This window comes from Lepidothrix coronata, unplaced genomic scaffold, assembly GCF_001604755.1.
Source record: "Lepidothrix coronata isolate B3197 unplaced genomic scaffold, Lepidothrix_coronata-1.0 Scaffold84, whole genome shotgun sequence".
Lineage (NCBI taxonomy): Eukaryota > Metazoa > Chordata > Aves > Passeriformes > Pipridae > Lepidothrix > Lepidothrix coronata.
In genome coordinates, this window is record NW_016690264.1 from 2557049 (window position 1) to 2582889 (window position 25841).

The 25841-nt window shown below is 45.9% G+C and overlaps 1 protein-coding gene across 4 annotated transcripts in view; it reads left to right on the top strand.

The window, feature by feature from the left end:
- The window catches only part of PLXNB1 (plexin B1), a 74918-nt gene that overhangs the window by 33810 nt on the left and 15267 nt on the right, over window positions 1–25841 (top strand). For 3 of the 4 annotated variants that reach the window (XM_017820655.1, XM_017820654.1, XM_017820653.1), the window contains 15 exons: window positions 4921–6064; window positions 10743–10925; window positions 11345–11473; window positions 13243–13343; window positions 13998–14130; window positions 14841–14997; window positions 17795–17903; window positions 18002–18110; window positions 18699–19559; window positions 19679–19804; window positions 20911–21033; window positions 22003–22096; window positions 22262–22428; window positions 23453–23604; window positions 25451–25556. In XM_017820655.1, coding sequence (XP_017676144.1) covers window positions 4931–6064; window positions 10743–10925; window positions 11345–11473; window positions 13243–13343; window positions 13998–14130; window positions 14841–14997; window positions 17795–17903; window positions 18002–18110; window positions 18699–19559; window positions 19679–19804; window positions 20911–21033; window positions 22003–22096; window positions 22262–22428; window positions 23453–23604; window positions 25451–25556 — 3684 coding nt within the window. In that variant the 5' untranslated portion in view covers window positions 4921–4930. The remainder of the gene's footprint in view (window positions 1–4920; window positions 6065–10742; window positions 10926–11344; window positions 11474–13242; window positions 13344–13997; window positions 14131–14840; window positions 14998–17794; window positions 17904–18001; window positions 18111–18698; window positions 19560–19678; window positions 19805–20910; window positions 21034–22002; window positions 22097–22261; window positions 22429–23452; window positions 23605–25450; window positions 25557–25841) is intronic. The other variant, XM_017820656.1, reaches the window with a different exon arrangement.

A 25841-nucleotide genomic window follows, 5' to 3' on the forward strand; every position in this document is an offset into this window, starting at 1 on the left:
TGTAGTACAGAATTTCTGCCAGCTTTCCTTGCCATTTCAGATTTGATATTTTGTCTTTAAAGATTTGGGTTTTTTTTTAAGTTTTGACATCAGCTCTGATGCTACTCACATCTGGTGTAACAGAGCTCTCTTGTCTGTGCCAGTTGTGCTCTGACAGGATGGCTTGGACTTGGGATTCTCCTTGGGGTCAATTTTACTTGGAAAACAGAGGTCTGTGTTCATCTCTGCCAGAGCTGCTCACTGCAAGTGTTCTTAAACAACAGAGCAGGGAACTGGCCTGGTAGTAGTAAATAAGACTCAAAAAAAGATTTATTTATTTAAGGGGAATGCCATCTTTCACAGCAGAAAACAGCAAGTCTCTGTTAAGCATATGAAGCTTAGAAGGGAGCTGTAATTCAGGGCTTTTGTGCAGAAAACACAGCAGTGGTCGTCTTCCTGCTGCTGGGCTGTTTGAATGTGCTGGAGCACAAGGGTCGTCGTGCAGCTGGAAGAATGGTGCTTTTAATTGTTAAATCTTTTAGTGCTCTCACTGTGGGTTGGCTCTGCAAATGATACAGTGGAAGTTGCAGGTGGAAATTTCAGGGACCTACTTTTTTTTCAGAGGATAATTCTGCTGGGTTTGGTGTCAAGTATGAAATCTAGCCTAGAACTTGGAACATTAACTGACCTCTCAGTGTTTGGGGGATAGAATGTGGTATTAGGGAAATAATCTGTGAGGATTGAAATAATCTTTATGTGTCAATATGCTGTTAAAATATGTCCAAATCAGTTCTGGGTTTGTTTCCTTAATAAATGTGTTACGTCTCTGAGAGGGATACATGAGGTCAGAGAGGTAAAAATAGTGCTACAGAAAACATGGTCCCACTTCAAATTCCAGGTAACAAAATAGTGCCATTGCTTCGACATTACTGGTTGTTGTTTTGTGGATGTGATATAAATATTCTGTGGCAGAACTGACTAATCCTCTAGCCCTTCTGTTGTCATCCAGATTAACTAAATGAAACTCAGAAGTATCATTTGGATATTAATATTTTACAGGGAGTTAGAGGCAATGTTCAGAGTATTGTCTGGAGCATTTTCCTATTTAACGGGAATTCATCAAAAAAAATGGAATATTTAAAAAGAATCTTTAAGCTTTGGCAATTGCATTCAGAATTAATTAAAGGCTACACACTTTTAGTGCAATCTGTCTGCAACAGCTGTGTTATACACTAGCAATGAGCACAGGAAGCAGAACGGTTCAGTAAATCCATAAAGAGCTCAGTAGTGTAGCTTGTCATGAAACCATCAGATTTAAATGTAGGTTATCCTCCTCCTTCCTGTCCTCCCAGAGAGGTTGTGATGGGCTTAACTGAAAGGCAAGCATAAAAAAAGGCAGTGATGCCCGTGCTTGAGAAACAACTTGGCAAATGGAATCAAAAGACACTGCTGGCTTTTTTTCTCTCAGTTTTCATGTAGGGTGCAAATCCTTCTGGCTGCTGATAGCTACACACTCCTGCTCATTTCTAATGTGTGTTTGCTCACCTGGCAATAAATACAAGTTCATTTGCTAATGGCTCTTTAGCAAAGAGCAACAAAGGGCACTATATTCAGTGTTTATCCATTGTGCAGGGTGATTAGAACTAGCCTGCAGAACATGCTGTACTACCCTTTTGTTTTGTTTTGTTTTCTCTGTTCTCCCAGAGTCATGAGGACTAGATGGCAGTTTCCTACCTGACATACCTTTGAGGGCTAGCTCTTAACAAAGTGACTTCTAGGTGGATATTGGTGACTGAAAGAAGAGTAGATACAGGTCAGACCTTTGAGCACAGCAAGATCTGCTTTTGATTATGGTCTGCTGGAATGAAGGGCTAGTTGCTTTTCCAATCTCTTTCCTGTACAGGTGCTCCAATAGGTAACGTGCTTTCAGTGAAACATTAGGGATAGGTTTGAAGACAGACTGAAGAGCTTGTAAGGAGATCTGTGTCGCTAGAGGAAATAACCTTCATGTGCTGGATTTTGAGTTCAAGTACTGGTAGCATGTGTTAGTTGTGCCCTGGTAGTTGTCAGTGGTGCTCTGGGGGGGACAGAGCAGTTGAGCAGCTTGTAGGCACAACCTCTAGCCAGAAAGCCACTATTTCAGGATTCATAAATCCTGGAGACACATGCTGATTTTACTGTGTGAGTGCTGGCAGAGGAAGGTTGCATTAGCTTGAAAGAAGATTACAGATCCCTCAGAGTGGTGTCGTTTAATGACGTCTTGTGATCCTCAGCTGCTTCCAGATCAAAGATTGTCTTCTCCATGTCCGCGTGGCTCTGTTCACAACATAGTCAAGCTCCTGCTGTTGGATGGCCATCAGCCTATTGTTTTGTTTGCAGGCCTTTTAAGCTTTGAAACTGAGGAGGCTCCAGACAGTTGCAGAACAAGCCACCGTGACACAGGCATGAGGTATAGAGACAGTCGTGTGGTTAAGGAGTCCCTTAAATCAAGTTCTCTCCAACAGTAATGGTGAGAATGCATTAAAAATAACTCACATGTTGGAGTTGCAGCAAGATCTGTTCTGCTGATGTAAACCTGAGGTGATGGAGTCAAGTTAGATCTCCCTCCTTCAGTCTGTGTGTTACCCCTTATCAGGCTTCCCAGGTAACATCTCCTGCCTGATGAGGGTTTCTCTCAGGTGCTACAGCGTGCTCTCTCACCACCATGGAAAAGAGACTCCAAGGCTAGCTCAGGGCTGTGTGCCAGCCTGGGTGAAGCAGAGTGTGTTCATAGCTCTGAAGCAGAAAGCACTAAGTGTCCATTATCAGGGCAAACAAAAGCCCCAGTGTGCACGTAGCCTAAACACGGCGCTGGTACGGTGTGAATCAGCGGCTGTGTGTGCCGGGGAAAGCTGCCAGCCCAGAGCCGGCATTCCTGCGCCCCGGTATATCCTGACAGCACTACCTACTTACCTACAAGAACCGTGTGAAGTGGAGCTTTTCCAGAGCTTCACAAAGCCTATATTTCATAAAGTGTTGTATTTATAATACCTTCCATCCGCTGGATTTCACAAGTAGACTAATCCTCTCAGCTGGTCTTTTGGTGGAGCAAAGATGCCAGTTTTACTGACAAGAGCCGGAAAGCAGACTTTTGTGGGTTTTTTTTTTTTGCAATAGCAGGGAAATAGGAGATGGATCTGGAGTGTTATGGCTATTGTTCTCAGCATTGCTACTGTGCTTTCTGCTCATTGTGTGCTGGATGTTGTACAGAATGAGTGTACAGTTTGTGTGGTGAGAAGTTTGTGACATAAATTGATTAAGTCTTGGAGTAAATGCTGGAGTAGTTTTCTCTTGAAATGCTGCAGATCTTTTCCACCTCTGTGCTGTAAGCACTTCTGGGCTAATAGCACTTTGAGCTTTCCAGAAAGACCCAAGAGGGATGATCCCATAGGAGGGAAGTGATGATAGTTTTCTTAACTTTAACTACAAAATTAACATCGCTGAGTTGTCAAAATGAGCACAGCAGATTACAGGCCAGTTCTGGAGGAGATATTGCACTCATCAGCTCTTTGGAGCCTCTGACCCAGCTTGGCATCTGTGTGGCTCTTTGCAGCTTTGATACCCCGTCTGTGAGAGGAGGAAGGGAAGGAAGGAAATAAATTCACAGCTGCATCACCACCTACTTCTCAATTTAAATGAGGTGGTACTCATAGTAAATTATTGAGTACTTGCAGCTGCTGCCCTTTCTCCATGGGGAAAGCATTAATCTAAATGTTGCAGGTACTTATTACCACATTTCCACCATGCTGTGGGGTTCCCCATGCTGTTCAGAGCAGTTGTTCCCATCCATGGCATGGCTTGGGTGGGTCACAGTAGATTTCAAGAGAAGTTGATCTAAATATCCTCTGGAGAGGAGCAGAATAGGTCTAGTGATTCCCAGGGTCTGTCCAACACCTTCCCTACTGGACTTGCTTGCACTTTGAGGCATGGGACAGGGAAGGAATGGAGCATCGTCCACAGAAGAGGCATGTTTAAATCACCTTTCACTGTACTGGGAGGGATGCTGTGCAGAGATGAGTGCCAGCAAGAGAATTCTACCCCAGAGAGTGCAGAAACAAGTGAGCAACTCTTCCCCTCATCTGGATATGCTGTGTAACTTCCCAAGGAGATGGGGGCCCACAGGGACTGGCTTGGCAGGGCTGGGAGCAGACTGGTGGCCCCAGAAGAGAGGCTGGGAATGCTGTGACTGACATTCTGGAGGTCTCATCCTGGCACCCAGGATCTGCTTGGGTGGGTCATGCTCACTGGCAGAGGTGGCATGGGAATGTTTCCTCTGCAGCACTAGTGGAAAAGACCCACAAGAGGCTGTTGATAGCCATAAGTGATAACAAGGAGAAGGTTTAATTATGATATCTAGATCAAATACAGAGCAAAGGGCTTATTAGTTTGCTCTGAATTAGATCTCAGGTACAGTTTATTTAAACAATGGTCCTGCAGGTTTTGTTTGTCTTGGACAGCAGTTTGTTTTACTGTGGTGTTGCTCATTAATACTGTATATGGTGTGCTGGCTCCTATGGAAATGTGGTCCTGTCCTGGAGAACTTCCAGTATAGCATCTTAGTTATATTGTGCAGGAGTTGAGTTAAACATGGCTTTTTCTGGTATTACAAGAGTAGTGATCAGCTTCAGTGTTTCATTACGTGCAGTATTGCAGCTTCTTCTGAGGATACTGTGCCTGTCATCTTGGTAGGGAGATGAGTGAATTAAGTTTCTGATGCTCCTCTGCAAGCTGTTGGTGTTTCTGCAAATGTCCTGTGCTGGCTCTTCATGTTTAACTCTGTCTTCTATAGTTATTCATGTTCTCTTTACCCATCTCTCATAATGAGAGTGCTGCTGAATGATTTTGAGTGTTAATCTTCACTTCTGGTTCCAAGGAGTCATAACAGCCTTTCCTCTCTTGCAGAGTGTTTACCATGCCTCTAGGAACGTTTCTCCTTCCTGTTCTCTGTTTCTTGGGAGCAGCAATTCCACAGGGACTGCAGTATGTCACATTCTCACGCAACACTACAAAATTCCTCCACCTGTCCATGGACTTGGAATCTGGGACCATTTATTTGGGGGCCACCAACTTTCTCTTTCAGCTGACATCTGACCTGCTGATGGAGAACATGGTTCAGACTGGACCAGTTCTGGACAGTAAGGATTGCCTCCCCCCAGTCTCAAAGCTGGAGTGCCCCCAGGCACACCACACTGACAATCACAACAAGCTGCTGCTGGTGAACGCAGAGCAGAAGGAGCTCATCGTGTGTGGCAGCGTGCACCAGGGGATCTGTGAGAAGAGGAGCCTCGCGTCCATCGACCACGTCCTCTTCCGACCAGAGAGCCCTGGTGACACTCAGTATGTTGCTGCCAATGATCCCAATATCACCACTGTGGGACTCATAGCCTACTCAAAGGATGAGGTCCCCTTGCTGTTTGTGGGACGAGGGTACACTAGCCGAGGAGTGGGAGGAGGAATTCCTCCCATCACTACTCGAAATCTCAGGGCCCACGGAGGGGATGTTCAAGCAACAGACTCTCACTCCATTTTCTCCTATGAAGAAACAGCAAAACTGGCTGTGGGCCGGCTCTCCGAGTACAACCACCATTTCATTAAATCCTTCACTTACCGCTCGAGCGTCTATTTCCTATTCTACCGGCGGGACCTCAAATCTCAGTCACGCGAGTACAAGACCTACATCTCGCGCATCTGCCTGGACGACTCTCATTACTACTCGTATGTGGAGCTACCTCTGCTCTGCCAGAGCAAAGCCAATACATACAGCCTCCTGCAAGCAGCCTATGTCACCCGGCCAGGAAAAGACCTGGCCCAGGGGCAGCTGGACACTGAGGGAGAAGTGCTGTTTGCTGCCTTCTCTGCCTGGCAGGCGTCTTCTGGGAAACTGAGCGAGGAGTCTGCGCTCTGTGTCTACGCCATGGAGGAGGTGGATCGCCTGACCAACTGGACTAGGGATGTTTGCTACATGAGAGATGGGAAGTCAGAAGAAGGGACAGAAGTGGCATATATTGAATACGATGTCAGCTCCAACTGTGTCCAGCTGCCAGCGGTAAGTGGCTTTCCACCTTTGAGTAGTCTGCAGCGTGTTCTTGTGTTGCTTTGTGTTCCTGAAGTCATCCTGCTTTTGCAGATGGATGTTAAAATCTGTTTGGGTTAAAAACCTCAGGGCTCAGTCTGTTTTGCCCCACATGGGCAGGATTCCTTGCAGAGGGAGAGGGACTGTGTGTGGCAGTGGGAAGAGCATCTGGTGTGACCTGGCCCTGAGACCTGTCTCATGGCAACACCAGGCAAGAACACTGAAGCTGCAGTTCAGGTTGTGCTTTATCTGTGTCATCTCCTGGTCTGCACTGCAGGGAAGGAGAGAAGTATTTGTATGTGTACCTGTGTGTTGGGAAGGGGATTTAAGGGCTGTGCTGGATTATAGTGAGGTGCACCTCACAACAGCTGCCTGCAAGGGCACCCAGAAACAAAACAGAACATAAGCAAAACCAAGAGTCAGCACAGAGACATTCAAAGCCCACCTGGACATGTTCCTGTGTAACCTGCTCTAGGTGACCCTGCCTTGGCAGGGGGGTTGGACTAGGTGATCTCCAGAGGTCCTTTCCAACCCTAAGAGTTCTGTGATTCTGTGAAAATCCTAATTTCCTACAGACTGCTTTAGTCCTGCAGAATTTTTAGTCCAAGGAGGACCTTTTCCTGAGCTGTCTCTTCTTTGTCTCCAGAGCTGTAAGAGGTGGTAATCCTTCTTTAAATTCAACAACAAAGGCATGATGGGATGTTGCAGGATAAAAATGTGACCTAAAGTGGCTGTGACCCTGAATCCTCACAGTCTGGGAGCCACACTGTCTGGTGCTGTGATATTGGGGATAGTGATACAAACACAGGGCAGCAGCATTCTCCTGGATGCAGTGTCCTAGCATGAGACTGTGGCTGTGAGCAGCTGTTTGCACCAAGGGCGTTGCTGGTCCTTAGCAGAGCAGCATGTTATCTCGTGTCTCCCGTCTATGGAACAGGCTGTGCAGATAATTGCATCCTCCCAGACTTGTGCTACAAAGAGCTAAGTGGTACCACAGAGCTTTGGAAATCTCAGGGGTTGGGTGTGTGGTTCAAAACCAGTCTTAAAATAATGGGTTTCCCTTCAGTAGCTAAAGCTGACTGTAGAGTACTTGTGGGACAAGGGAAGGGTAAAGAGCAGACTTGGAGAAGGATGAATGTAAGGTCAGGAGGAGTATGTAAGAGTTGGGAAGCGAGTGATTGCCCAGCTTCATGTCCTGCTTTCACTGTATTTCTTAGCCATGCCCTATGTGTCCTTTGCAGGGCCACATGGAAGGACTTGTCACAGGTGATTTTTAGGGCAGCTGGATGGAGTTAAATGTCAAACCGGTGTGAGCATTTTAGAAAAATCTTTCATTCAAAATTATGTAGGGTCCCCCTGTACTGTTTGATCCAGTGGAGAAGTGGGTGCACAGGGTGGGAAAAGAAGGCCAGTCTCTGCTATGTGATTCCTGGTGCATGATCCCAGGCTTCCATCTGCATGGTTTGGCACATGGTGGGCTGACCAAAGCACGGCGTTTCAATAACAAGCGTGTCCAATGGTATGTAAATGTCCTAACAAACTCGATCCTTCACCATTCAGCACACGGTAGCGGTTGTCGTTCGGATTGTATCTAACAACGTGTAAGTGTCTGTGCCAGCTCCAGCCTGCTCCAGTCAGGGCTGAGTGGAAGTGCCTGTCAATGAACATTTTATGCAGGAACAGTTTTAACTCGTTTTCAATGGTGGCAGCTTGTGCTGGATGTAAGGATAATGCTAATTAATTTCACATTTTTCTGCCTCCAGACCAGCCTGTGCGCAAGGTATGCCCTTTTCCCTAGTTAACTCTGCCTCCAGATTTTAGCCCATCAGGGGAGGCTAAGATTGAGTTTTACAGTTCAGTACAATCTCTTCAACTGGGAAAAAAAAATTGCTTGTTTTTATAAGAATTTCAGAAGCAGTTCTTTTGTTCAGTTTGCTGGAGATCTGTTGTTAGTCGTGAGATGCAGGAGACTCTGTAGATGCTGTTTAGTGAGTTGATAATTGGAAGTGTGAAACATGTTTCTGCAAGGCTTGGGAGGGCTGCATGTCTTCTGTGGGTGTAGTTTTCAAGGCATGTACCTTGTCCTTTTGCTTTCACTCCTCTTCATGCATAGATGTAGATTTGTCCTGTTGTTTCCTGCCTTTGCAGGTAGGAAGCAAACACCAGAATTCACAGCAGCAGCTTCATCCAAACCTGCTGCATCACAGTAGGGCACTGGATGGTCCCTGCAGTGCATTTTCTGCAACGTTGCCAAGATGTTACTCACTGAAAGCAATTCAAACAGCTTCTATGTAAATTTATATAAGTAATTTATACAGTTATCATGGTCTTAATCCTGTAGAATGGAACAAGTTCCAGCTCTTGGCTGTGATTACCCTCATTGAGGCCACAGCCGGGCTGTGTCAGTGCAGGGAGAGCTTGCACAGGTCACGTTGGTTTATGGTGGATAAATGTGTGTGAGGTGACTTGCCCTTGGCATCACAAATAGGCAACAGCAGTGCTGAGCACAACTGGGGTAAGAATATTTCTGACTTGCATGTGTGGGTTTTCTTAAGCAATGCTTGAAAAATTGGCCTCAGTAGTGAGGTTGTTACACTCCAGACCTTGTCTGAATTGATACAAAGCTTGCAAAAGATAGCTAGAATCCCACTGAAAATAAATACCTAATGCTTTGGAGCATGGAAATGTGGTGGTGGCCTTCTTCCTAATAAATCTCATAGGAACTAGAGAACTGGAGAAATAGAAATCTCTTAAGTTACAAGAAGAAGATTGAAAGAAGCTTAGGAATCAAATGACAGAGCTGATAAGAAAAATATATGTGTCACTAAAAATGAATGATAGTTTAGAGGATGATAAAAACTAAAAATCATTAAAAGTTATAACCTCCTCTGAGGTTTTAAGTTGGAGCCTTACACCGACCATGCAGAAAATCACTGAAATAGTATTTGAAAGGAAAACAATAAAGCATCAGACTGAAAACAGTGCTAATGTAAACTGGCATGGCTTGTTACATGGAACTGCTGTGTCAAGCTTTGCTTCCCTAATAACATAGCAATGCATTTGAGAAGGCAACAGAGCTCAGCAGGTTAAATATATTTTACTGGGGGATTTCCGTAGACCTTGTCAAAAGCTGCTGATCGCTTTTCGTTTCTCCAGGAAGCAGCTAAGTATTTAAAACAAACAAACAAACAAAAAAAACCAACCACAACAACACAAACAGAAAAAAACCCAAACCAAACAAAAAACCCCAGAGAAATGGGAGGAGAGGAGAGAAAGGGACAGGTTTTCCTAGAGATCGGTGAGAGGTGATAAGCAGATGCCTCAGGAATGCCACGCTGTGCTGTTATCGCTGATCTCTGACGGGGGCAGCTCCACTGCCTGGTGCCGGATGGTACCGTGCAGCTGAGCACTGCCAAATGCAAAGCCACGGACATCAGACAGAAGGAATGTGTAACCCGGCTCACAAGGCGTCTAAATTCAACCACGTTGCCTGGGGCAAGAGAGGGAGCTGGAGTAGATGTGGACTGCACGGTTAATGCTGCTGCTCCTCACGCAGCTTTGTAAGAGTAATTAGTAAGGGGCTGGAGAGGTGAGTGAAAATGTTATCCATAAGGGATTTCATGATGAAAATAGTGTGTTTACACAAGCCACATTGTTTGAAGACAAGCCACTGATCGATTACAAAATGATGTTTTACATAATAATTGTTGGGTAAACAATCCTGCATTCCGTCTCCAAAAGGATACTGTAAAATTATAATGGAAGGAAACAAGGTGTCAAGAGAGATATAAAACAACAAAGGAACTATCCTAGACAAGACTGAGTTTGTTACTTAGGGAACAGGTGAATCATAATGGAATATCTTCTCTCTACACATGTAAATAGTAAATAAGTTGGCAGTTTTCATTGTCTCTCCTTTAGAATGCAGTAAGTGAAGGTTTGATGGGACTGGGAGGGATCTAACAAGCACAGAAGGATGACTGTTTCTGCACTGTGCTGTGGAGTTAATGTTCAGAACCCTCACAAGACTCAGAAGAATTGCAGCAGTGTGCAGTGATGACTCTTGTATGTGCTCTATGATTCCTAAGTGTAGTTAGTAAGCACTTTGGAGCAGGTTGTATCCAACCCTGTGTTTATAGTATGTCCTGATGTTTTGGGATTCTGCTTCAGGCTCAGAATTTAATTTGTAGCTGATACAACAAAAGCATGTATAATGTTTCACACTATACTTGTCACCAGGTGTCTTTGCACTGAAAGCAGAAATTCTCATCCTTTTGTTTTGTTATGAAAAATACAATAAATTTTCCTCAAAGCTGTATTATGGCAGTGTATAGCCAGTAATGTTTTTTGGTGAACTTGCAAAGGAGTTTCAATGCATTCCATTACTGATGCTGAATAGACTGGCCAAAATGTCTTCAGGATTCTGTGAAGGTACAAGCAGCTAACATACCTAAACTAATTATTAAAATATGGCTGGTTTTCCTCTCAGTAAAAAAAAAAGCTTAGAGGGATTCAAAGCTGAATTCACTGCTGGGGCACCTGTTTAAGGAATTTGGGTAGAAGAGGATGGTGGGAAGTGTTAAGTGTTCTAATGTTCCTTGTATCCCTTTTTTTGGTACTAATTTCCCTCTCCTTTCCACTTCCCTAAAAGGACACCCTGTATGCCTACCCCTGTGGCTCTGACCACACTCCCAGCCCCATGGCCAGCCGTGTACCCTTGGAAGCAGCCCCCCTCCTGGAGAAAACCGAGGCCCGTCTGACAGCTGTGGCAGTGAATGTGGAAGATGGCCACACCATTGCTTTTCTGGGAGACAGCAGAGGGAGGCTGCACAAGGTATGATCTGGGTGCAACAGAAAGCAAAGAGGATAAAACTAATCCGGGATGCTCAGGTGGAAGGGGGGAAAATGCAATTTCTCTTGTCCCTTGGGAAGTCGGGTTCCTACTAAAGACTGTTACTATCAAACAGTCTCTTCTCACACTCTGCTGACTGTGGAGAATGTGAACACCCCCAAACAGTGGTCACGTTGCCTTTGGTTACATCTGCACTGAGCCAGCATCAGGGCTGGTGCATCCTGCGTGGTTTCTGCAGGTACTGTGAAGCACGTGCTTCATGTGACCGAAGTCATGGAGGTTTTGGTGGGAGGTTGAAATCCTTACACACAGCAGGAGTTCCAACTTGTTCCTGATGTAGGATGGGTGTCCCCAGCTCCTGTTACGATGCTTTGCCTGCACTCAGCTGTGATCTCCTGCAGGTGTACATAGGAGCCATGGGAGATGCACATATATACGCCTCGTTAGCTGTCCCGTCGAACAGCGTGGTGAGTGGAGACCTGCTGTTTGACCAGTTGCAGGAGCACCTCTTCGTCATGACCCAGTCAATGGTAAGAGCAATACAATCCCTTCCACAGAGGAGTTGAAAGCATTTGAGGTCCAAACTACTGACGGGAGCGTGGGAGGCAGAGGAACTTTGTATGGCTAAGCCTGTGCTGGGCAGCAGCTGCCTGTCAGTCTGACTTACAGGGAGGGGGACTGGCCTTTTCTAAAAGCTGGAGGAAGCCTCGTTACCCTAAACCGTGTCCTGTTCGCATGTGCATTTTCCTAAGTCTGTCAGACTGTATCAGCAATGATGGAGGAATGTGAACTGCAGGCTATAAAAGGCTGCTCTGCTGGCATGAAGACAAGGGACCACAAATTCCTGGGTTCCACTGTATTGAGCAGGAATTGTTTGGACAACAGTCTGCATCTCCATCTGAGCAGAATAATGTGAGCCTCTGAGTTCACATGTGACCCATCTTGGTTTTGCAGGAGATTAGAAGAGAAGAGGGAGGTTTTGTGTATTAAAAGTGTAGCACTTCTGTTTTTAATCAGTTAAGAGATTAAGCTGTTCTTCTGTAGGCATGTAACCTACAAAAAGCAGGAATGTGCGGGAAATGTCTGCAGATAGCAGAGGTGTGCTCTGACCGGGAATGTAATAACAATCTTGCAGATGAAATCAAGCTGTATAAGGAGCCATGGGAGGCACCTTTCCCTCTTCTCCTTCTTTCTGTAATTCTGTTTGCGCCCAGAGGCAGTTGGAGGAAAAGAGGCACTGCGATGCCTCGGGCTTTTGGGATATTGGTGTCTGCTGAGTAGGAAATCCAGCTATGGATACTTTATTTGAGAGGATTTGTAGAACACTACTCATATCAGCGACTTGAGCTGGAAAGAAAAGGATCCTCCTAGCAAGGGGAAAAACAGCCCTTGAGTTACTCTGAAGGAAAGAACAAACAAAAATGAGAGCATGCTGGAAAGCTACTGCTTCCCTTCACTCCCCCAGTGCATTTGAGATACTTGTAAAATTTGTAACACTTCAAAGGAGGAGTTGAAATCTGTGAGTGGAAGAAGATTAGGGAAATCTGAAATATATCCTTAACAGTAATTGTTCTGTCAATTAAAAGATGCAAATTACATCATGTACTTAGCAAAAGTAATAGGTCTGGGATTAGAAGTTGGTATTTCAAAGTAGCTGACAGTAGTAGCTGAAGTGTAGTAGTGGATTAAAGAGGGCAAGAGGCTGAAATCAGCAAGGATGGTAAGTTAAAGCAGAGAAGTTTTGCAAGTAAAATTTACCTCTAGATGGCAGAAGGTTTTTGTTCCACATTGGTCAAAGTTTCATGGTCTACTTCCAGTCAGTTCTACCAGGTAGAGCTGGACAATAGTGCAGATGGATTCAGAGGCCTCAGCCGGAGCTGCTGTCTCCAGGTTCAGTCACCTGCGTGTCAAGAGAGATCTCGTATGACAGAGTCCAGAAAAGTAAAAGAATGGATGATATTCAGTCTGCTATTCTTTAATCTACTTTGTTAAAATACAGTTTTATGACTAAATAAAGTCACCTCCTTGCAAAGTGTGTCACAGATAACTTATGAATAGCAGTATGCTTTACTTGCCTCAATGCCTCTGTACAGCGTGGTGTGAAATGGCCATTCAGATGGGCTCTGGACACTTGTTCCTTTATTTTTTGCTTGTTTTTATAGGAAGATAAAGTGGGGATTGAGAAGTTGCTTCGGTGAGCATGCAAATATGGGACTTTTTAGTTAGGTATAAGGAACCAATGATCTGGAAGCTGTGTTGCCTGTAATGTGTTTTCACTTTTCATTTCTTTTTGTGACAGGTGGTAAAGGTTCCCATAATGGAATGTTCCCTGTACTTGGACTGTGAATCCTGTCTGGCACTGAAAGATCCCTACTGTGGCTGGTGTGTCCTTCAGGGACGGTAAGATAGATCCCTGTTCACCTGCAAGGATTTTAGAGAGATAGTGCTTAGGGATTGTCTCTGCTTCCTCTTTTCTTATATCTCTGTCTGGATTTAGTTTATTTTTAGTTCCTTTGTGGGATATTCACTCTAACTTACCATTCCGCTTTCTGCCTCCCTAAAAGGGCATCTTTTCATTGCTTTTTGGGTCTTTGCTCACCACTCACGATTCTCCTGTCCAGTGGAATTCAGCCTGGCTTTAGTCTGGCTGCAGCTCAAACTGCCTCATTTCAAATGTAAAGAAACTATCTTGTCTCTTCTTCTGGTGTCACTCTCTTATTTATCAATCTTTCACTTCTTGCTCCCCTACTGATGTTGCTTAATGAGACATTGTTTATTCCAGTGTGTGTGTGTGTCTGCTTGCTGACTCTGTTCCCCTGTAGAAAACCAGAGGAACTAGTTCATGACCCTTGAAGCTCCAGAAGTGCCTACCCATCTATATTTTGGCAACAGTTCATCCTATTATTGAAAGTGGTGGGAAGCTGGGACTTCTGTGGCTTGTGTAGCAGCTTCCCCAAGACTCTAGCAAGGCTTGAGACAGTCAGTGTCCCCTTGGAAGCCAAACCCCTCCTGCTGCACAGATGTCTCACAGGGCTTCTTGCTGTTTCCCTGCAGGTGCAGCCGTCGCTCTGAGTGCTTGCGGTCCAGGTTGAGTGAGCAGTGGCTCTGGAGCTTTAACTCTACCCAGCAGTGTCTGTCTGTCCGGTCGCTAACTCCAGCCAATATCAGCAGGGAGGAAAAGAGAAATGTGAGTGGTGATGCTCCTCTGATGATGCTCAAGCTGTAGAGAGTCCCCTGTAGACTGAGAAGTCACAAGTCTTTCTGTTGCTTTCTGTGGGGTACTGAACCACTGAACCTTCAAGCATGTTCTTGGCTTACATGAGGGACTTATCTCCTGGTACTGCCAAGTTGTTCATTTAATTGTTTGAGGTTTTTTTTCTCATAATACTAAATGTCCTTGCCTGCTAAGAGTTACCTGGTATTTTGGAGTATGTGATGGCTGCTTGGGTGTGATCCCTCCTCATTTTAGTATCTATAGGGTGCCAGTGTCTCTGCTTTCATTGTTCCTGACACTTGCTGTCAGGAAGATCTGAAAGGAGTTACCCAAAATTACATCTCCAGTCTGGCATGTGAGAGCTGGCAGAAAAGCTAAGAAGGTGCTGGAGTGATTTGAAGTCTGTCATTGTGTCAGGAAGTGGCAAGAACCTGTCTTTTGCTAGAGGCTTGGGCCAAGGGGGAAGTTGTCAGTTGCTGGAGAAATGCCAAGTTCAGTTTGGGAATGGCAAGAGATGATGAATGGAACAGTCAGTCCTAGGAGACATTATAGGAAAATGAGTGTATGTGTAGATAACTACTTTATGAGGTTCTTCCTTTGAAAAAGCAGAACCAGAAAATTAGATGAAATGAGGGCAAATTATTAGAGGGCAAATTATTTACTGGATAATATTGAATTGGCAGATATTCTTGGCCATCTCGGATTTACCTTCTCTGCGTGAGGAAGAATTTTACTCGTGTTACTTTAAAGATTATGAAAGCCCAGCAGTTCTGACAGAGTCAGGAATCATGTGTCCTTCTCCAGATCCCAGCCAAGCACCAGCTTTGCCAACAGGAAAAGGTTAGTGAAATGCTTTAAATGGAGCATGATAGCTCTGATAACATTGTTGGGAGAAAGTACATTGTAGGTCCATTAGATTGCCAGGATTAACAGCCATGAGCGTATGTGGACTGTCAGCAGGTGTTCATTTCATTCCTCATAATATCTGTTTACTTTCTGCTTGTGTGTCACACACATCCTGTGCTATTTTGGGCTGTTGCCAAATTCCAATGCCAAATTCTGATAGTTGGAAAAGAGATCCTCTTTGAAGGGTTGTATGCAAATCTGAGTGTTATTTGAAATGCAGTCTCGAGGGGTGACTGGTTTGGCAGCTTTGTCATAAATCAGGAGAGAGAACTCTCTTCAATAGTGCTGTATTATTTAAAGCAAACAAAATGCAAACCTTCTCAAAATCCATGTAGTGGGAGAAGGAAATACATGTAAGGAAAGGTAAGAAGAGACCCACAGTCCTTAAAGTTAGAAATAAAGCTGCAGTGCGGCATAACCTCAGAAAATACTTAGTCAGCCTGTGAACAATAGCTGGCTGAGTATTGCTGATTGGCCACTCTAAAGGACCTGGAAAGTTCTCAGTTTATCTTCTTCTCATTGGATTTTACCCAGCCTGTCAGTGTGAGCTCTGATGAGCTGATCTCTTCAAAGAGCTTGTTCATCTGATGTAAAAGGCAGGTGCCAGTTGGGAAACGTTCCACACAATTCACCTAAAGGGCTGAACGGATTTTCCAAGCAAGTATGCAGCTGGCTAATAGGTCTGAAGCAATCTCCATGGACATAACATGACAGCTAACACACTCATTCAATCTCAAACTCCTACATTTTCAATATTATTTACAGTATTATAATGTCTGGCTTTCACACTACTGTAGCCTGGAAGAAAACAACCAGGGTGGTCAGAAACAGAGGGAAAGGGCCTCATGGACTGCCACTGCAGGCAGAGTGGGCAGGATTGGCTTCCCTGTTTAGCTGTGCAAATGTGGGCCTGAATTTAAGCAGAGTTGTGAAAATCAGTGTAGTTAAAGCCACAGTCTAGTTCTCATTATTCCGAGGTTCAGATATTCTTATCAACTCTTTTGTAAGTCAGTCTTGCTTTTAATCCAAGATGCTTTTCCTACATTATTTTCATATTGCATCTCTGAGGCTTATCCAGCGGCTCCTGTTCTGTGGCCTAAACCTGCTCGTGGATGGTTTCTGTCTATCTGATCTATTTGTGTTGTCCTTTTGCTTCCGCAGCTCTTCTCCCACTCGATGAACGGGCATTCCTAGCATAGAATTTTGCCATGTTAACTGTGCCAACTTTTCTTCTGTTCCTTAGACTTCCTCTCTAGTTCACTCTACTGCTAGTCCTTCTTTGTACAGCGTCTGTACTCTGCTAAGATGAATTTGAAGCTGGTAACTAGATTCATACATTGCTTTTTACGTGAGATCTCATCAGGGCCTTAGATACCAGCACTTTCCTGTTCCTACTTATAATACTTTCCCCAGCACACTAAAATATTTGCCTTTTTCCAGCTTTCTTTTAAAGGTAGCATACCAGCTTATCTGTGCTACCAGCTTGGGGCTCAACAGCTACAAGTGACAAACTTTTACTCTCAATTTGCAAGTGCTCGACCTCATCTTCTGTACTGTCAAACAGCGTTATTGGCATCATGGGAAATAATGGCCTCTTTGGAGAAAGGAATATTTATAAATACGGTGTCATAACCCTGAAATGCTGGGAGGTGTTATCCCTTCCAACACTGCCAAATGCAATCACCTCTATGACAGTGATAGGAGTTGGCAGTACTGCAGTGACTCCAGCCTCCAGCCACATAGGATACCCTTATTTTCTCCTAATCATAGGTTTCCATACACCCCTAATTACTAACTGATTGATTAGCATACTGCTTGACTTGTTGTCCTCTCAGGAACCCAGCTTAGGCCTGACTGATTCTTCACATGTTAATTGTTTTGCTGTGACTAGAGCTTGCTTGCAAGAGGAGCTCTGAGTTCTCAGTCTGAGAGGAACAGTGGACAAGGTTCTTGTTACTTATTTTTATAGCCAACTGCCTTTGAGAAATGACTGCTCCTGGACTGGAGCAGTTCTCCATTATTTGAAGAACTAATAACCAACTCTAAGGTTGGAGGCATTTGTCTAGAACAAGATTAATTATCTGATTTAGTACTGTCATATGCAAAATATCTCCTTTAGGCTGATGCTGTCAGCTGCAGCAAGTTTTGACCATCTCTGCAGCTGTTTGGTCTACAAAAAACAGTGACAGTCTTTTCCCAAAGAAAACAGGGCTATCCTGAGGCTTGTAGTTGACGTGAGATCTGGATTGAAAGCAGATAAGCCTTCAGTCGTTGCAGCTGAGATTACAAGTCTTTTATAAACTTCTTCACTGACTCAGTTCTCAGTCTGGTTGTAGAACAAAGCTCTCAAGGTGAAGGCAGTATGTGAAGGGCCATGTCCATTCTAAGGGTTTCATTTTCCTTTGGATGACAAAGACAATCAGCTTTGAGCCTCAGTGTTACATCTTCCTCTAATACAGAGATGGCAGTGGAATTATAAAGACTGAGGGATCTTCAGACTAGGCTTCCTTCCCATGGGTTGGCAAGAGCTGTCACAAACTACACCTGACAGACTTGTCCAGCCTGTTTTTAGTGTCTGTAGGATAATCCAGTGATTGAGATGCTGGAAGCATGGAAGGGGATCTGTCTCTGTGTTTGACAGTGTCTCTCCTAAAGCATGCTGTATCTCCTAACAGTATGGCAAACTATTATAGGGGCTCCATTTCTAAGAAATTTTTATTTTCATTTTCAGATCATGTCACCATAAAGCTCGTAGTGCGTTTCCATGACATCTTCATTGCTTCTGTGGACTTCTCTTTCTATGACTGTGCTGCGGTGGCCCTGCTGTGGAAATCGGCACCGTGAGAACCTGCTTTTTCTGTTCTGTAGTTCTAGTGAGGGTGGCTGTACCTTCCTGGGTCGTCCTTTCTTAGCAGCTGCTTTTCTGTCATTGTCCCAGGTGTCAGAAGTGTGTGAGCAGTCTCTGGGGATGTAACTGGTGCATCCAGCAGCACCTCTGCACCCACAAAGCAACCTGTGAGGAGGGAACCATTATCTACAATGAAAGGGTACGTCTCCTACTCAGTCCTAGTCCTGTGTGCTGTAACAGCCTCGGTGAGTCAGATCTCTTCTCAGGTAAAATAGCAGCTGTCAGTAACATCAAGCAAGGAGGTGAGCAAGGAGGAGCTCCCCTTGGAGTGACACGAGGCTCTGCATCCCTGATACTACAGATTTCTGGGGAAATGCCATCAGCTGAAGCAGGTCACACTTATCCTGGGGCTGTCCAGCCTGTGTTTTCAAAGTGAGGGACAAGAGCAAGCTGACCGGGAGGCTGCAAGTGGGGAGGTGGAACAGATGCCATTTTTGGCTGCCACAGGTGGCCTTGCAGTTTTGCGGGGGATGAAGACTGGCAGACCTCCCTCTGAGAGGAGGTGAGAGCAGGCACCCGTGGGAAGAGGGAATGTTGCTGGATTTTCTGCACTGTGAGCATTCCCCAGCCCCATCTCAAGAAGACAGCATAAGATACAACTCTCATTAAAATCCAGAGGGTGAAGCAGCCTCTTGTCTATGAGAAGTGATACAGAGTGTTTCTCTGCTTGGGTTTTATTGTTTCATTTCTTTCCTTCTTCTCCCCCCACCATGTTGTTTTTCTCTAGGCCCAGATTCCATCCTCAAGTGTGTATCCTTCTTCAGCCGCTCCCCTCACCAAGTCTTCTACCACAGCCCCAACCATGGCCACAAAACCCGTCACTACCCCTGTGCATGTGGGACCAAGCACTGAGGCCCCCACAGAGCCCATCCACATCACACCCTCTGCAGCCCCAGATCCGATGACTGAGCCTGTGGAAACCCTCAGCTACACGTACCTGACTTTCTCGACCGAAGCCGCCCCTCTCCAGGCCGCCACAGAATCCCCGCTCCCACCACCAGCAGACAAACCTGCTGTCACTGTGCCAGAGACAACCTCTCCCGCTGCATCTGTCCTCACCAGCCCATCCAAAAATGTGGATCACGCAGCCCTGCCCACTGAAGGGCCAGCCACAGCCCAGGAGCCACGGCACACCGACCCACCCACCACCCCCATGGGTAGCCCCCTGCACACATCTGCAGCCGCAGTAACACCTTCCTCTCCTGTCACCAGTTTCAAGTGGGCTCCAAGTCCTTCTCCTACCACAGAAGCACTGACATTTGCCATCCCATCTCCTCAGACCCCCAGCCAGGTGCCAGGGAGCCCTGTTGCCTCTGATGACTCTCCTGGATTGCCGGGAACTGAACTATCTGCTTCAGAGCTCCCACCATCAGCTCCCCCGGAGTGGCTGCTGGAGGAAGGCACAGAACTCCAGGACACAGAGGACTGGATGGATTTGCTGCAGGCTGAGAATGACACATCTCTCTTCTCTGCTTCCACTCTTCTGTCGGGTGATGGCGATTCTTCAGAGAGGGATGTCCCTGACTTTCCTCGGATCCTTCACCCTGACCTCGATTATCAGTATGATGCCCCTGAGTTTTGGGAGGAGGTAAGTTACTGGGCTTTGGAATTCATAGACTAAGGCTTGTAACTCTTTGATATTTTCATGCAGATTGCCAGTCTAGTATTTCAGCACTCAGGAGAGGTTTTGCCCTGTGGTTTTTTCAGAATGAAGAGCCTAGCTGGGGTCCAGATGCATGTCCCTGTGTGCAGGGAATCCAGGGATCTTCACTGTTTCCAGTCAACGTGGCGAGGAAGATAACTCTGCTGGGAAAGAACTTCCACCTCTACCAGGTAGTCAGCTCAACACCATCACCTTTGAGAAACTGTATTATTACAGGGCACTGTTTGGGCAACCTGGCCACTGAACTGCTGAAAATATGTGTAAGACACAATTGTGGCTTTGCCTAGGTTTCTCCTAGAGGAATGACCTACTTCTGTGCATAAAGAATTCCATAGCTGGATTTATTGGTGGGTAGAAAGTCACACAGAAAAAGGGAGAATACAGGTGTGCACCAACCTGCTGGAGAAGATCTGCATGCGTTTGGATTAAATTGCACCTGTGCTGCACTGCAGATGTTAGTTTTTGGAATAACTTCCTGCTGAATCCCTGCTGATTGTTTGTGTTTCCATAAACTAAAGATAAGTCATCTGTTCCCTTTCCTTTCTGGCATGCTCAAGTTAATGTGGCTATTCCTGTCATACCTGAAACTTCTGCAGTGGGGAAAACCACCCTTGACAGCTGTTTCTTGGGTGTGGCTTTGATAAAAATTCTCTTTGCTTCTCAAGATAGAAGATGATTTAGTAACCTTTTACAAACAACTGCCTCGGAACATGCAGCCCACAGTCTGATTGTTACTTTATGCGTTAAACCTGACATACTGCACTGCTCAGAGTAGCAGAGCTGGTTACAGATAGATGCATATCCATTGTTTTTACAAGAAGTATCTAAGCAATTCAGTGGTGGGTTTGCAGGAAAGAGAGAGAGAGAGAGAGGAGAAAAAGACACTTAGTGTTTTTCACATGCTCTGCCCTAATCTGTGTACTCCACTCTTCACTTCCAAGCTGGTGTTTTACAGAGACAAACAGGCATAACTTCACAGTCCCACTGGTTTTCCTTTAATTCCCTCCTTTGTGCTGAGTTCTCCCCACACTGACACACGTTCTCCCTTCTAGGTGTTTTGTTTTGTGTTGGTTTACCTTTCATACATGGAGGCAGTGACAGCATAGAGAGCCCTTGAATGTAGTGTAGAGTTGGCATAACGAAGGGAATGGGAGGAGCACACTGCTGGCACAGTAGGTGGCTTGGTAAAAGGTACTGAACTGGAGAGGCAGGATGACACTTCTGCAGCCTGAAGCTGTGTCATGGAGAAGTGGTGCCATGTGTCTCTTCTCTGCAGGACCAGCAGTGGGACTATGAGTGTGTCCTGAATGTGGAGGGGAGGACAGTGGTGATGGATGCTTATGTGGAAGGAGATGAAACAAACCGGTCTCTCTGTTATATCACCTGCCAGATGAACCAGGTGAGTGCTCGGATTACTGTGCCATTTCAGAATTCACACTGGTGCTGGTTTTGCTCAGCAGGCTGGAAGGCAAGCTCTGGGGAAAAGAGCATGTTTTGCAAAAATATCTGTAGGATATTTAGCACTATGGGGCCTTCATCTGTGATGCTGCTGCCCAGCAGTACTGTTATCTTCAACTTGCAGGAAGGTTGTGCAGTCTGAGCCACACAACCTGTTGGTGCCTTGGCTGTAGCAGGGGATGATGCTGTCTCTGAACTGGCCAGCGCAGTGCTTCTCCTGCTTTAGCTTGAGGCACTGTTGTTTGTCATTCTCTGGATTGTGACTTCTGTGATGGTTGTTCTGCTGTGAAAAGAAAACTGCTGTCAATGCCAATGTTCTTCCTTGGCAGTAGAAGCTAGCCTGTGGATTGTAAGATTACCGGCAAAATTAAAACAGCCATGTACATTTCTGGATGATGTGTGAATTTTGCTTAAGGCGAGATTTGCAAGCAGAGGTGATATTTTTAGTTCACAAGCTCATGTAGTTAAAGGAGAAGAACAACATAGGCTCTTGTGCACATGAGTCCTACAGACCAATTGTAATCTTACATCTTTAGCTCTACTGAAATGGCATAAATGCCAGCTCGAGCAATTTTCTGAGCAAGTGGCTTGTAGATAGGAATACGCCATTTAGGAATGCAGTTAGGAAGTTTGACAAGTATTGTTGTGAGCACACATTTGTTTTCAGTGTTCATCCTAGTGAACCAAAGCCTGCTGCTTTTTCTAGAGCAGAATTGTGGCTGTAGGAATCAGTGAGGACAGGCCTGTGCTGCCACTGCCCCAGCTAACACTGCCTTGTCTGCATGCATAGGAAGCTCTGTGTAGGCTGTATGTGCCGTGCACTCTGCAGGGCAGATGCTGATGCTTTTTGCCTGTTCAGCTGTTTTGTTGTGCCTCTGTTAAATGCTCTTGATGGTCTTTGTCTTTTCAGTACAGTTACACAGCATCTCAACTTGAATTCAACGCTGTGGTGTTTGTGCAGAGGCGACGACACCTTCGAGTGGACAGTGCTGCAGATCTTCATGGTAGGAGTGCAACACCTTCCCAGAAGGAAAACATAGAGCCTCACTTCCCTTGCTTGTCACAGGGGCAGGAGGAGGAGCAGGTTCTGTATAGTGTGCCAAGTTCCTGGATTGTTCTGTGCCCTATGGGGATGTTTGCAGATGCCTCTGACTTTTTCTCCTTTGCAGTGACTTTTTACAACTGCTCTGTGGGACACACTGATTGTAGCCGATGCCAAACAGCTGACTCAAAGTACAACTGCGTGTGGTGTGGAGGTGACAACCCCAGCTGTATCTTCAGGGGCTCTTGCAAGGAAGAAATTGAAGACCTGTGTCCAGCACCTCTCATTCACTCTGTGAGTAATTTGCTCGCTAGTGTACTGCACCCGGGGCAAGGAGGGCTCCGTTCTGCAGTGGAAATCAAAGGGCTGTGAACCCAGAGTGCAAACAGTGCAGCTCGATAACACATTGGCCATCCGAAGAGCCAGGTAGTCCTATTCAATTGTGATCCCTCAGTGTTGTGAGGATTCTAGGCTGTTGTACTGGGCTTTCAGTTTGCTGATAGAAAATAGTGGGGGAAGATGCATTTGTATCTCGTGCAAGCTGAAAATGGTACACCAAGAGCAGAATCATTCAGGCGCTGGGAAAGGATCCACAGGATGGATCCTCCAACTGTCCCCAACCAGACCCTGAAACAGGTCAGCCCAACTGAACCTGGGGCAAAGGAGAGCAAAACCTAATGATAACAGCACAGCAAAGATGGGAAAGGCATGAGAGGTTACTGGAATTAATTATTTTTGTCTGTTTATTTTAAGTGTTTCTTGCTAACTGCCACATGACAAGTGTCTGTAGCCATGTGTCCCTTTTGCTGTCAGCTTGTCCTCCCTCCAGTGGCACACAACATCCATGTGCTGCATCTTGTCTTAGTTTATCTTGGATGCTGCTCAGGGACAGAGCTTTGACGTTTGTGCAGCATGCAATTCATTGTCGTCCTGATGCTGAGGGGGGAATGGTGCTTGCTGCTTCAATACTAGTAACGTGTATTGGCTTGTGCATTCCCACTCTTCAGCACAAATGCCCTGTGGAGTGGTCAGCATGTTAATGGGAAGGCAAAGCAGGGCAGTCTTTGCCTTCCAAGTGGATTATCACCTCTGGGTGGGGACTGCTGGCAACAGCGAGGTACGGGAAAGAAGGCTCCAACTGTGGTGTTCTTTAAGGCCTTTCTTCTGGTGAGGCTGCGACCTAGTACTAGTCCAAGCCAGTAAAAAGAGTCAGTGAACTGAGCAGGCAGAGTTGAAGGGCCCTGTGCTGTAGATCAGTCGCCAGACTGCAGAGGTCTGAGATACTGTGACATTTACACATGCGCGGATGTCTTTGCAGGTGTACCCCCTGTCTGGACCAGTGGAAGGTGGCACTAGAATCACCATCACTGGCTCAAACCTCGGGCAGAAACATCAAGACATTGCAGAAACTGTCACTGTTGCAGGAATTCCCTGTGCCGTAGATGCTCAAGAGTATGAGATCTCTAGCAGGTAGAGTATCTGTGAAGCCTCCTCCCAGAGGCAGGCGCTGGCTTTTCCCTTGGCTGCTGACCCAGCCTGAGATGTCTTTGCCTTTGCTGTAGCAGGTATAGAGCCTTGCCCATTCCCCAGGAAGTGCCCTGAGTAAGGTCTCTATCTGAGTAGTTGCTTAGGCAGTGACCTTAGAGGAATAAGGTTGTGTACGAGGCGACAGCCAAACGGCGATGCCGTATTCCGACCGTGCTGCCCATACAGAGCCTGCAGTCCAGCCAGGTCAGGGAGTCATGGGCTCAGAGCCCTGCAGTTCATGGATGTCTCTCCCAGCCACAGGGTGATTCCAATAGAGCAAAAGACGTGGCTTGTGCAAGTGTCACTGATAGGGAAATATCCTGACCATGTTAACATAGGGTGAGGATTGGAACACGTGGTTGGAGGCACACCCCTATACTGTCAGTCTTCATTTGCCAGCTAGACTTCCACTGCCAGGAACAAACCCAATGAAAAGACCTTCTCGACCAGGGACAGGTGAAGGAGTCCTGGTGGGCCCTGTGCCACCCTTCTGGTCACCAGGAGTGCCTGGCAGGTCACACAATGCTTGTAAAAGTAGTGAAGCAGAAAGACCTGTCCTGCTGAATCCAGCTCATGTCAGTGATAGAGAACTGCATAGCTGGTGTGTCTGGCCAGGAGAGAACCATATAAGAAGGCAATAATTAAGTGTCAGGAGGTGTGATTTGGGGGACCAAGGAGAAAGAGATATCTGTGTATTTGGCCTGTGGCAGGGCAGGTAGGTGGGAGCCTTGGACAAGGAAGGGAGAGGAGCCAAACAAGCAGCAGGAGAAGAGGAGAGCAATTGTGAGTAATCTCTTGCCAGAGCTATCACAAATGTGTTTTCCATTCTGTGGTAGCAACAGTTGTAGCACCCTTCCCTCTAGGAGCCAGGTAAGATCCTGCTGGGAATGGCCTGCTGTGTCGAGCACTGTTGTCCTGTCTGTGTGCTTTGTTTGTCTGGATCCATCTGCTTTCTGTTTGCATCCTAGAATTAGAGCATAATCTTCCTGGGGTAGCACTGTCTGTGTTCTGTATCTATAAATCACCTGGCATCACAGCAGCTTGGCTTGGACTGCACTGCCTAAGTTCAAATTCCTGAGCTTCTTTAGTTGAGGGGATATAGCTGTGAACCCGGAACCCACTCCTGAGCAAGGCCCAGACAAAATTAATCTCATGCTGTGCAGGAAAGCTGGGAAGTCTCCTGCAGAGTAGCTTTTCTGTTAGCAAATCAGTGCTGTAACATGGGATTCCTTGCTGCTCTTTTCTTAATTTAACTTGACTTTTCACCTTGTTAGCATCTCCCACATTAAATTATGTCTGGAAAAAGGGCTGGGAAGAATGGTTGGTGCAGATCAGGGGATCTGGCTGTTTCTAGAGGCCACTGGTTGAAGACCAGTGCCATCTGAACCCACAGTCTTGAGTCTTCTCCTGTATCAGACACAGCACTAATCTGTGCACTGACCACTGCTGGCCTAGGGTCCCTCCAGATGTGACTGATTTTGATCAGCCCTGGACAATGGCAGAGTTCTTGGACTCTTCATGCATCTGTATTACAGTGGGTGTCATCCTGTCTGTCCCAGAAAGAACAATCTTAGATAGGATGGGCCTGTTTGGAACTGGCCCTTGCTTTTTTCTGCTGCACCTAATCCATCTTTTAGAGGTGTTTCTCTGTGTTTGGTTGTATATTCTGAGCATGAGATAAGGCTGGAAGAAGGGAGCAGTGGTTGCTGGATGGTTTGAGGACATGATGTGATGGATACAGCTCACCTGCTTTTCCCTGGTGTGACACTGTTCTTGGATTGTCCTGCAGTATCGTGTGTGTCACTGGCGGGAGCTGGACAGAGAGATTTGGGCATATTGTGGTGGAAGTGCCCGGAGGAGGACGAGGCGTTTCTGGGCATGTTTTCACCTATCAGGTAACATAACTGTAATACCTCCCCTGTGTTTCAAGTATCCCTGCTAAATGGCTGTTTGCTGTGTGAACTTATGGGACTCTACCAGGCACTTCTGGTGTGGTGTGTGGTGTGTTGGGATTTGTTTTGTTTTGTTTTGTTCTCCTCCCATTCTCTCTTTAGATTATAAGAACAGCTGTACTGGGTAATACTAAAGATCCTGTAGTCTAGTGATTTCATAGCTTTTTTTTTACAATGGTAACTATCAAATGCATAAAGAAAGAGGAAAAATACAGGGTATCTTTTCAG